This window comes from Cuculus canorus, chromosome 12, assembly GCF_017976375.1.
Source record: "Cuculus canorus isolate bCucCan1 chromosome 12, bCucCan1.pri, whole genome shotgun sequence".
Classification (NCBI taxonomy): Eukaryota; Metazoa; Chordata; class Aves; order Cuculiformes; family Cuculidae; genus Cuculus; species Cuculus canorus.
The window spans coordinates 13,739,880-13,752,815 of record NC_071412.1 but is presented as its reverse complement, the minus strand read 5'-3'; the positions used below and the strand labels follow the sequence as shown (position 1 = coordinate 13,752,815).

General features: G+C 46.6%; 1 protein-coding gene across 1 annotated transcript in view; it reads left to right on the top strand.

Annotated features, from left to right (window-relative positions):
* Positions 1-12,936, top strand: part of IGDCC3 (immunoglobulin superfamily DCC subclass member 3) — a 107,389-nt gene that overhangs the window by 59,500 nt on the left and 34,953 nt on the right. The window contains exons 3-5 of the mRNA XM_054078026.1: positions 329-473; positions 3,278-3,408; positions 9,340-9,477. Of these exons, the coding sequence (XP_053934001.1) occupies positions 329-473; positions 3,278-3,408; positions 9,340-9,477 (414 nt within the window). The remainder of the gene's footprint in view (positions 1-328; positions 474-3,277; positions 3,409-9,339; positions 9,478-12,936) is intronic.

Sequence of the window (12,936 nt, the reverse complement as noted above, 5' to 3'; positions counted from 1 at the left end):
GAGAATGACCTCCAGTAAGTGGCAGAGCAGTGTCTGTGCATCTCACTGCCCATGTAGACCTTGCTGTGGAGCATGTGGGTCATGGAGCACTGTCTCCTGATTTGTTTGAGTCCATCATTTCAATGTGCAGAAGCAGACATATAGCAAGAACTTGCCACTGGTGGTGTTTCTCCATGCAGGAGGTTAGGCTGCAAACCAGATTCCTATTCTTGCATTACAATCCCATCTGCTCTGACTGGGAAAGTGGGGTGTTTCTAGGTCACGTGAAGTTGTTGGCAGTAGATTTCTTCTCACATGTGAATATTTTTTCTCTCTCTGTGTCTTCCAGCGATGTCCGACTTCCACATCCACCCTCAGAATGCAGTGGTGGAAGAAGGTGGTGTAGCCAGATTCCAGTGCCAGATCCATGGCTTGCCTGAGCCAGTCATCCTCTGGCAAAAGAACCGTATGCCGGTCAATACAGACAATGAAAGGTAGGACATGTCCAAGCCATGTACCGCTGTCGTTCTCCGCATGGAAAAAGGTGGCCAGGCTTGCTCTTGCTCTCAGTTGTGCTAGGTTACAACTGGCCAGGGCTGAGGGTCTTGACCAGTTTTTTTGCCATAGGAAACTCTTTCAGTTAACATCGTGGGTTGTGTGGGCTCCTTCTGGCCAAATACTGTGTAGAAATACTGCATCTTCCAGGAGAGGTAGGTAAAGCCCATTAGTTGACTTCGGAGGTGCAAGGGCTTGCATTGACCTTTCCTGATCAGTGCTCCTCCAGATTTACATTCCAGTGTGAATAGCCTACCCAGCAGTCCTAGCAGAGCCAGGATAGCTTGTGACATCCATCATCCCTCAGTGGCTCCATTTTGTGCAACTCTTTCTGAGCCAGATCCTTGACTTAAGGTGTTCCAGGTGGGTCCTGAACTCTTGCAAACACTGAATTACACCTGGGCTCATAGACTTTCCTTCCCAGGAGGACTCCCTTGTGTTTGGCGTCAGGGAAGCTCTGCAGAGTGTCCCACAGTGTGCCCTGGGCTGCTGTTTCCTATGCAATTCGTCTAAAGAGAAACCCGAGCCACTCCCCTTCCCCAGCCTAGACCTGGGATGGCACGTCCTCGCTTCCTGTGTTTGACAGGCTGCTCCCTTCATGTCGGAAACATCCCTCATCATGGTTTGATCCTCCGAACAGCAGTGAGGCTCAGCGCAGCACAGGTGGCAGGAAACGCGTGCTCCGTGCCGGCAACCTCCGGTGGTCCCAGCTGTGGTTCAGGAGCTGCACAGCCTATGGTGGGAGCACACCTCGATCATGAATTGACGTCCATGCATTGGGAATAGGTGGAACCAGGAAGCTGTAAATATTTTCCTGGAAGCCTCTATTCTTAAAAATGTCAGTACTGCAGCAGAACGTGGTTGGGTTCTTTGGAGGCAGGAGAAAACAGGAGGGCTGTAACAATGCCTGACCTTTTCAGCATTACGGTGAACTTAAAGTAGAAGGACCCAAGAGGCCCAATCCTGCCATGGAAAACTGCAACTGTCAGGTTTTGTTTTGCCTTATGTTTTTCATCTGAGCTTTTAGCCCAGCACAGAGTTGATTTGTCAAACTTGATCTCCTCTGAAGAGTCCTTACTCACACAAGTGCAAAACTGGGGGTGTGATAGAGCAGGGCAACTGGTCCAAGGTGGGATCAGTAGGAGTAAGGGCCTGATGCCTTGTGTGTATCCTGTTGCAGGATAACTGAAGTTCCCTTGAAGTCTCTCATGCGTTACTGCCCCTCTCCGTTTGAGCCCAAGGTAGCAGGTATGGAGGTGGTTAGGGATATGGCAAGGATTTGAGTGTGACCAGGACTTCTGTACTCCACGACTGAGGAGCTCCAAGACTTTTTCTCCAATCCAGTATGCCCCAAGCTGTGCCCATTCCTGCCCTGGCAGAGAAGCAGCAGCAAGCTTGCCCAAGCCCTGGAGGAAGAGGGCTGGGAGCAGTTTCCCGATGTTCAGTATCCTGATTTTTAACAGATTTGATGCTTTGTAGGTACTAAAGTTACTGGAGAAGGTTTTTATTGTCAGCACAGTAGATTAATCTCTGACACCAATGAGCCTGGGTGATGAGGGTTGCTTCTCTAACTGAATTGGATTTCTGCATTAATCACGCTTGGTGCATTTCTGCGTATAAAGTGTATATAAATTTGTATGCCGAGCCTTGCACTTGGAGGCTTTGAAGGCAGAATAATAGCTTTGGAATTGAATCTTCTAATGCTGTGGGCAGATTGTTAACAAAAATGAAGGCTTCTTGTGCTATAATTCATCCAAAACAATGGGCATTTTGAAGTCCCAGAGAGATTGCAATCAACTTTGGGACGTGTAAGACTGATTGCTGTCATGCTGCCACTGCCACCAAGCCATGTGTTTGGAGCCCAGCGCAGGGAGCAGGTTATAGGCACTTAACCATATGCTGATATGGAAAAAGATATTCTTCATCTTCCAGACGGAAATAGATTATTAACTCATCACAGGGTAATGACTTACTACCAGCCAATTTAGACACACGGTTGCCAAGCAACCTGTAATGTATGTATACATGTATGTGTGTACGCACACATGATTTAAATGTACCTGTGTTTTGAATATATTAAATCATTGAATCATGGAATGGTTGGAAGGGACTTTTAGTTCACCGAGTCCCAACCCCCTTGCCATGGGCAGGGACACCTCCCAATGGACCAGGCTGCTCAAGGCCCCATCCAACCTGGCCTTGAACATCTCCAGAGATGGGACAGCCACCACTTCCCTGGGCAGCCTGGTCCAGCGCCTACCCACCTTCAGTGTGAAGAATGTCGTCTTAATGTCTAATCTAAGTCTTCCCCCTTCCAATCCCTCTTGTTTTATCACTCCATGCCCTTGTAAAATATCTCTTCCCAGCCTTCCTGTAGCCCCTTTCGGTACTGGAAGGCTTTGTACAGGAAGGCTTTGTTTCCATGCAAATGCACTTCCAGAACTTTGCCAGAGGTTAAATAGAAAGCATCTACTTTGCCTTCCAGCAAAAGTCATCCTTTCTGAAGGATTTGCCAGCAGATTAATAAGGGAACACACTCCCTGTAAAAGAAGACTAGAGGCTCAAATATCCACAAAAATAAAGAACCAATGCAGTGATAAGCATGGGCTCAGCCTGCCAGGGGCTGCATCGCTCAGGTGATATTGGCACCTCTGCACTGAGATGCTGGGAGCCAGCCTGCCCCACCTCCATGGGTATGGGACCTGCCTTGCAAATTTTTGTTTCTGTTTTTCTCTTCCCACAGGTACACACTGCTTCCCAAGGGAGTCCTCCAGATTACGGGACTGAGGGCAGAAGACAGTGGGATTTTTCACTGTGTTGCTACCAATATTGCTAATGTGAAGTTCAGCCGGGAGGCCAGACTCACTGTGTCAGGTTAGTACTGGCAAACTCTGTCCTGACTGTCTTTCCGTCTTTTAATTCCTGGTGCTGGTCTGGACCAGGACAGTTAAAGAGAGCTTCAGTCTAACAGTGCTGAGAAGCCATAGCACCATCCTTGTTCTGCATTGTTGTTAGTTCCCGCCAGATCAGTCCATTTGATAGCAGATAAATCTGTCTCTCTGCCTCTAAATTAACACCAGTTTCTGGGTGGAGAGAGGACAGTGAGAAAATGAGTTACAGCAGCTTTACATTAAATAAATTCTTTTGGAAACGTGGAAGATTCATCATTTCCTTATGTGAGCTGCCCACTCTGGAAGTAATTGCAGCACGCAGGGTGATCAATTATTTATCTAATGGGGAAATTATAGTCTGTATGCTGTTAGCATTGCATTGGGACCGAAGCGGGCTAACCTTTCTTTGGAAGATGAGAAAGAGAAGCTCTGATCACGTCAGGCTGAATTTTGACTTGGTTTTCTATCCATATTTGAAGTCAGTGGCTGAAACAGGTTTTTACCTCTGGAGGCTCCAGCTGAAGAAACAACGGTGCCTTATGGTCTCCTCTCCTTAAAAAAAAGGCCCAAATCACATACTTGGTGTGTGGTTTCCAGAGGCAGGATGTGATGAAACAGTAAAGACAAACTGAAATGACTCACATCCATGCTTTGCATGTGCACAGGTTTGGTCTGTTTGTGAGAGCACACAAAACAGCCTGTGGAAGGGATGATGTTGGGTACAGCAAAGGAAGGATTAGGGTGCAGATATGGTGCTACCACGTTTCCATAGCTGTGCTGCCCTCCGCTGACCTGTGCATTGTCTGTGGGGAACCCAAGCTGATCTCTTGGAGCCCCTTCAAGCCGTAACTCATCAGGCAGTTTCTAAACCTGATGTTAGATTGTCACCTTCTAGTTAGGCTTTCTTCATTTGCCAGTCTTTTTAGTTTAAAACACTTCTACCTTCAAAAGTCTCTCCTGATGTTTCAGTAGCTGTTCCTAATGTGAGGGAGGTGGGAGGTATTAAGTTAAATGACACGACCCAGCCCAGCTGGGGGTGAAATACACGTTTGTGATCTCTTCTTAGAAATCTTTGACATGCTCATCCTACTTCAATGAAAACAGGACAACTTGCTTCTCCTGGACTTCAGAGCATTTGTGGGTTGCCATTAGAGAAGATAAGAGTGCCAAAGAAGTGGTCTCCTGCAAGGGGTGGCCATGTCCTGCTGGTAGGGTGGCCTCTGAGAACTCCATGCAGGTCAGACCCACCCCTAAGATGCTGGGTACCCACTGTGGTCCCCTGTGAGAGCAGTGGTGGAGCATCTGTGGCTTTTGGTTAGAGGACCAGCCTAGATTCCTGGTGGAATGGAAGAGACATAACAGTTTTGGAGATAAGAGACGAGGGAAATCTGCACAGGGCTGGTTGGGTATATATTTCTCTGTGAGCTTTTTTAAGTTGCAGCAAAGGGTCTCCCCCACCCTGTGAGCTGTGATCCTCCTGTCCATCAGATACACATAATTGCTGATATCTGGTGGATGGAAGCTTGCCAGTGTACGCTTGTATCTCACAGCCTGCCTTCACCCTCCGGAACGGCTGCCTGGCCAGTGGTTCTGGAGTAGGAGACTTAATGCCTGTACAAGTGTCAAATTAGCCTCTGCTGACTGTAAAAAACAGCACGTTTGAAATGGGGTGGAGCTGAGGAAGGGGTGAAGCTGTGTGTATCAAATCTGATGGGGAAAGAAAGCAGGTTAACAGATTCTGAAAGACCTGGGTGCTTTTGATGCCCATTACTTATGTTTTCTTGATCTATGCAAACGGTAGCCACGTGGAGGGAAAAGACAGCAGTAAATTATCGATGAGGTGAATGAAGTCCTTTGTGTCAATTTACTGCTCTGAGTTATTGTTTCTCACAGGGCCACAAGTGCTAGTTGTTTTCATCTGACCATACCTCATTTCAGATGGATGTTTTCCAGGTTTTCTGTCAGTGAAATGTTTGTGGGTTTTCTCTTCCTTAAAGCAGTCGGATGATGTGATGAATATGGGCACCGCGTGTGAATGTGCGTTGAAGGGCTTGGACCGCGCTTCAGTGACTGCATGTCAGCAGAGCTGCCGTAACGGGACATTTGCATGCTTCCAGCCCACAGAAAGCCCGTTGCACTGGGTTAAACCTCAGTGAAAAAAATTTATGCTCTTGGTGTTTGCGAAGAACACACAAATATCTGTTAGGTGAGGACAGCAGGTATGTGCTAGTGTGTTGACCCTAGGCTTTGGCCCACCAGTAGAGGCCATGGTGTGCTGCAAAGGTACCACTGGGATGTTGCTTTGCTGTTGTGGGTGTTGTGCTGATAAATCCTACGTTAACGCTAGTGCTGTTGTGCATGTGCCATTAGGCGTCATGGGGTAAACAATAATCTTGCAAATCTTTCTGTCTTTACCCATTCTTGTAAAGGAAATGGTGCTCTCTGCTCTCCTCTTCATCGTGGCAGGAGGGCTTCCTCTTTTCTTAGCAGGGCAACAACTCCAGCCATTGCTTCACCCACAGAGAAGCACTGGGTCTGCCTCACTGAGGTTTCCAAACCAAGCGCTGGCTGGAGACGGAGGAGGTCTATGGAGATGGGCTCTGAGAGCCCGTGCCCGGCAGGGCACTGCCACGTGGGCTGTGACAGGAGAGGAAGAGGAGGGTGGCTGCCTGCAGAGGATGAAGGAGCCTGCTCACAGCACTTTCCTTTCTTTCCCCAGCAGCAGTGATGGGGCTGCAAGCAGCAAGGATATCTCTCCCAGTCCTCCTGATTGATTATTTTCAAGTACCTGCTTAGCAGAGATGCTCCCAAGGGGCTGCCTGCCTCTCTGCACTGACACCTTTTCAGCGCAAGCTGCAGCTCTCTCTGCTGCTGTCCTTTTGATCAAGATCTAACAGCCTGTGCCAGCAATGCTCCCATCCCTGCTAGAGTGCCTGTCACTCTTGGGGGTGCTGGGGACCTCCCCATCCTCACCGTGATTGCTGCTGGCAGAGTCCCTGGGGACCATGTGCATCATTAGAGCCTTTTTCCCTTTCAAAACAAATCCCCCTTCTCGTTGCCCTGAACCGTGCTGTGCTCCAGCAGCACTCGCCTATTGCGAATCCCTCACTTTGTCACTCCTTCCTTCCTGACTCTGCATCAAAAAGCATTCCTGGCTGGAGAAAGAAACCTCCTCCTTGATGGTTGGGCACTGTCAAGCCCTTTGCATGGTGCTTTTATCTGACCACTGCATCCCTGCTGGGTCACCGTCCCTCCTAGCTCTGGAGCTGGCACTGCTGTGGGTGTTGGGTGTTGAGGAAGCAGCAAAGCCAGAAGGGACCATTACAAGTCCTTTGCAAGCTGAGGTGAGCAGTGGTGGAAGTGCCACTTCCAGAGCTGTACAGTGTTTGACCAAACTCAAAGACCTGAGCCCCCACCTAAAAGCCTTGAATGCATATTTGGGACTCAGAGTATAAAGCAGAGTGTGTCATATTTTTTTTTTCTATTTTTATTACCAAAATAGTGTTTTATAAATTCTGCTTTGGACTCAGCTCGCATTTACTGATATTCTTGAGTGACCTTGGACAATTCATTTCATTTCTCTGTGTTTTGAAATATTGAGATCACTATATAATACGATAATATCGTATTATTCTAAGCGTGAACATTTAGTATTGTGATTTAGAACAATAAATCTCCATGGGTTTTAAAGGCATTGTGAGATACTGAGGAGGAAGGTATTGTTTTTCAGATCTCTTGGGGTTAACCAGCCGGTCATATGAATTTATTGTGCATTCTGGTTCTCATCAAAAAAATCTGCATTTTATGGCTTGCAGTGAAATGCATTTAGTGAGAAAGTCAGCTCTTAAGTCACACTGACACGGTGATTTTTCTTGGATTTTGCCCATTGAGACCCAACCTCTGAGTCTCTTTATGGCTCTCTGTTTAGCCCCTGTAGGAGCGATTAACAAACAAGCCACTCTGATCTGTGCTTGCCCTTGGACCGCTGCGAAATCCCCCCGCTAACACCCCTGAGCTGCTCTGAAAGGGTAATGCTAAAAAGTACAGGAAGAAAAAGAATATTTTCTTGGAGAAAATCCCTTGCAGATGGGTTTTGGTGGATCACTTCTCTTTAACAAGCTTTTTGGACATCAGAAAGTCCACATACAGGAGTCAGCATGGGATACTCCCTAGAGCAAAGCCCAGCCCATGGCAGAGCTCAGCTCCCCAGCTGTCCCTGTGCCCCTATCATGCCCGGGGGCAGATGAGCAGCCCTGGTATTTCTCTCTGCAGGTGTACAGAGAATTTTTGCCAGCAGCAGCTGTCAGATGGTTGAAATTCCTGAAACACTGCTTGACCTCGGTATTTCTGGACTAAAACAGAGCTCTCATTGGAAAAGGGGACAAAACTAGTGCAGAGATGATGGAGAACTGAGGATATCTCCTTTTATTCCTCCTCTCTAAATAGTGGTGAAGGCTAAAAGGACCTCTTGTCCTTTTCAGGAACTCGGGAGATGTGGGTTCAGCTGTGGGATACCTGACACAGGATGGTTGTTTTGTCCCGCAGTCTCCTCCTGTCTGGTGAAATGGGGTTCCTTTTGCTTATCCTCTGCCTTTCTGGTTTCCAGAGCCCTTGTGCCAGGGTTGTATTTTACTATGGGTCTGTGTGTCATCTTGTATGATGGATTTCATTCTTGGTTGCTGCCACTTGGTGCTACTGTAGAGCAAATAAATGATTAGGGATTGCATTGTGAGCAATGCTTCCATCACCATTATACGAGAGCAAAGGGATGCAACCTTTCCCTCTATCCAGTTACAGTGGAGGGGGCCACAACAGGGGAATGACCACCCTGGGGGCTGCCATCAGAGAAGATTTCTTGAGTTTCCTCTCAAAAAGGAGTTAAAGACTAGCACCTCCATCACTCTGTGTCCCAGTACAGGGCTTTTGGAGCAAATTACGCCATCAGTGAGTGAGGATGCTCACAGAGAAGCAGATTTAGTCATTGTGGACTGCATGGATTACTTTATGGCTTGAGGCGCGGAAAGAGAAAGTAACTCCTTCATTTATTTCTATTGCTGTCTGCACGAGCAGTCCTGCAGCGTGTGTACTCCCTATATACCGTGTTTTTCCTGCATATCTGCTCTCTGCAGTTCACATCACGATTCTGTCTTTATGCTGCTCACACTTGAGTGTAAACAGGACTGCTTGTGACTGCTGAGAAATTTTCCACAGGACTATCAGTGCACACTTGAAACACGTTCAGACAACTGAACGTGACTGGGAGATGTTTTGAGGGAGGTGATTCTTCCTCTCTACTCTGCTATTGTGAGACCCCACCTGGAGTCCTGTGTCCAGTTCTAGAATCCCCAACATAAGAATGATATGGAACTGTTGTCCAGAGGAGGCCCCAGAAATGATTTGAGGGTTGGAGCACCTCTGTTATGAGGGAATTGGGGTTGTTCAGCCTGGAGAAGAGAAGGCTCTGGGGAGACCTTATGGCAGTTTCCAGTACCTGAAGAGGTTTCAGGAAAGCTGGAGGTGGACTTCTTACAAGCAAAAGCACAAGGGGGAATGGCTTTGAATTGGAAGGTGTAAGATTTAGAATAGACATTAGGAAGAAATTCTTCACACTGAGGGTGGTGAGGCACTGGCATGGGTTGCCCAGGAAGGCTGTGGATGTTCAAGGCCAGACTGGTGGGAGGTGTCCCAGCCCATGGCAGGGGATTGGAACTGGATGGGCTCAAGGTCCTTTCCAACCCAAACCATCCTATGATTCCATTCTGTATTTGCGCTCCTTTTATTTCATATGCATCTCAATTTTATTGAGAGTTACACCAGCCACGTCATTTGTGCTTAGAGGATGCGTGAATCCCTTGACGTTTCCACTAAACAAGAGATAATCGGATGCCTTGTAACAATGATGCTGTCCTTTCAGGCTCCCACTCCACCGTTTACAAGGATCCCATGATTCTCGTCGGTCCAGAGAATCTCACGCTGACAGTGCACCAAACTGCTGTGCTGGAGTGCATCGCAACAGGCAATCCCCGGCCCATCGTCTCCTGGAGCCGCCTAGGTAAGCCCTGGCGTGACCAGGATTTCCTCCTCTCCATTCCCGTTGTGTGAAAAATAGGCAGGTGCCACTGACTGTTTTATGCCACAAGTAATTCACCCTTTCTCTTCCCACTGAAGTTAATTGTAGGCTTGAAACTCTTTTTATTCTCGTGTCTCCACTTTGTTATTCCTCTCTGCCAAGATGCTGTTTTTACCTGTTAGAGGAGTGGGTTGGTTAAACCTGTAGATGTTTCGTGAAAGGTAATAATTTTATCTTTTCTTAAGTGACAGCATCTTCTTCAGCTGCATCAAAAACTTCACCACTGTTGGCCCAGAGAAGCAAAATCATACACAAACACATCTTTCACATAAAACAGGCTTGAAAGAAACTTGTTACCTGTTCAGGAGGCTTTAGAAAATTTTGAGGGGAAGATATTGTTTAAAGTAGCATTTCTGAAGCTCTGAATAAAAATGTTTTCTGCTAGGGTCTGTGATATATTCTTTTTTAATCAGCATGGAGACCAGAGACAGTGTCTGATGGCATCATACAAGTGAGAAACAGCAAAGTGCCATGTTTCTCCCAGTTATCTTAGGCTCTAACTTTGCAATAGTAGCTCGGAAGCTTGCTCAGAGGCAATCCTTCCAATGCCCCACAGAAATCTGTGCTGTGCAAAAAGCTGATGACTTATGTTTTATCTTCTGGAGCTTGTAATTCTACTTGTGTGTGCTGTGGGGTTGGGTTCAGTTAGTATTTCCCAAACCCTTGTGGTCTGCGAGGTCACGTCACTTTTGGGATGCTGATCTCCCCAAGGTGGCTGTGAAGCACAGACACGGATGATCCTGTCTCATGCTGCTGTGCTGAGTGGGGGACTTCACCTCCGTAACTCTCCAAGGGTCAGGGTCCAGCTCATGGGATGGGTGACTTCCCACTCCAGAGCTGTCTGCCGGGGGATGAGGACATGCATCCAGCATCAGTTGCATGATTTCTTCATGTTTGCCCTCCTGCTTGCATCCTCTGATGGCTTCTAAAATCAACTGGTGTCTGCCGATGGCTGTTTTTTTACCTCCAGAGCCATAACTGTTGGATTGATGCTATTTCAAAAGTTCCCCAGATGGGCTGTATCGCTGTTTTGGTTCTCTTGGACACAAGGCGGCTCTATGTTAGCGCTTAACTATAATAAACTACTTTATAATTGCCTTAATTATAAGTGCTTATTACCTTCTTCAAAACACTTGTCTCTATAGAGCAGTGCAATAATGAAGATGTAATAGTGTTGTGCAATATTTGTCTGGATGGTCTGAGCTCAGCATCACCTTCCACCAAAAATAAGTACCCTCGCCCTGGTGCTTTGCAGCACAGCAACAGAATTAGAGATACTGAATGGGAAAGAGATCCTGTTATTTACCCTCCCCTTCAGCAGGAATGTTTCCTGTCCAAAGCATCACAAGATCTTATTTAGTATTACACTGATCTTGACAGCAATGTGGTGTACAGGCTCTCTGATGACTCGGTGGGTTTGTCATCTCTTTGTAGCTGTTTCGCAAGTGCTTTCATGTCTCCACGTCTCTATGATCAAGAGGGGGGAGAGGGGTTTATGCTGGTTGGAGAGGTCCTCCAGTGTCTGTAGTCTGTGGATGTGGCTTCCTCCTCTGCAAGGGTCTTCTTCCTGAGATTCCTCCTATAGAGCTGGTTCAGCTTGAATAGCCAGTTAACTTCAAAGAACTCCTTGTCATTGACTTCCAGAAATAAAAAAATCCATGTCCGCAAAGTCTTGAAGAGATGCAGCTGATTTAGCAATAGGCCTGACTTAATTTAAGCAAGAAAAGTCAATTCTATGTGAACATCTTTCTTGCCTGGTTGAAATAAAGAAGAGTCGTGGCGCTGCCATTGTGCCAGGGCTTTGCACAGGGCAAGCTGCCTTTTTTGGAGTGTCTCTCAGAACCCCTTTGCTCACGGTTGATGTTGTGGCATTTTTTCCTCAGAATGGAGCAAAAGAACAATTTTGCTTTTACAGCTTTCTGGTGCAGGGGAAAGCAAGCCATAACAACATTTCCACTTTTTGCTTTGGCTTTGCTAAAACCTGGCTGGTTTTCAGTGGGGAAGGCAGCTATATTTTGCGTGAAGTAAATCATTCAAATTCTGGACCAGTTTTTGAGTGTCACACGATCAATTTTGAATTTAATTTCCTTGGGAATATGTTGTAGCCCCTGACCACAAACAGAATTCCTGTGTCTCGCCGTGCATGAAATGTCAACATTCATTAGAGAGCAGGGTCTGAGAGAAATGTAAAATCATTAAGGGTTTGTTCAGGGAAGATAGGGCTTTTCCTTTCAGAGCTACGCACTTGAGGCTTGGACCTGTATGTGTGCACAAATGAGTATCCAGGGCACTTACTGCAAAGCCTTTTGAATGAATGACGATTTTAATGTATCCTTACCCTTTAACTGACAGGCCACTGAGCTGGCCTCCATAAAAGGTACCAGGGCAGAATAATAAACTATTTAGAGAGATACAGAAAAGTGAGGCGAGAGAGAAAAGACAGCGATTATCTGATAGCGTTATACAGAAGTTGTCAGAAAGGGTCACACAATGGGAAGGAAATTACTAAAGAGGGAGCCATTCAAGAAGTAAACTATACAACAATTGTAGGAGCCAATTAATTGGTAACTTATTGGACACAGAAGCTCGCAATAGAAGGCTGACTGGTTGACAGGAGCACCGTTCCTGTGAGTGTTTAGAAATAATAGAGTAAATTTCACCACTTCACACACTGAATAGTCAACTGTTGCAATGTACTCTAAATATGCTAATCCACAGTGCCCAGTGTCCGCCGGAGCAGGAGACCCATGCGTCTCAAAAGTGGAAGGCTACTATGGCACAATACAAAGAATTCACAAAAGACCTAAATGATCAACGTTAGAAAGTTGTTACTTTCTTTCCACTTGCTACTTATAAAAGAAAGACATTCGTGTCGTTGCATATTCATATCGCCTGGCACGTTTTAACGGGTCTCTGTAATTGGTGCTGGTGTGCCAATCACTTGGTTAGCAGGCGGAGAATGGACTCCAGAAAGCATCACATACACCTTGGAAAAATAAATCATGCGGCTCCTAAAGCACAGGCAGCTTTCATCCAGACTTCACCCCAGCGGGGAACCTGGAAGCCTCTACTTGTCCTTAGCCAGAGCATCTTTTGGGAGCACCTCCCATTTGAAGAACGGACTCCTTTATTAATCGGTTGTCTGGTGCTCTTCACAACCTGCTGAACCTCCTCCTTCTGCCCTCATGAACTGAGGATTGACAGAAAGAATCTATCAGCCACTTCTACCTAGGCTGGCTTGTTTTCAGCCCTCATATTTTCTTCTTTTGACTTCATAAAAAGAAGTATAAGGTCATGTTAAACCATCAGCAGTTTCTAGCCTGTGGGAATTGAGCGGCACTGTTGGCTTTTGCAGTCTTTCAGATATCCTCTGTGGCGAGA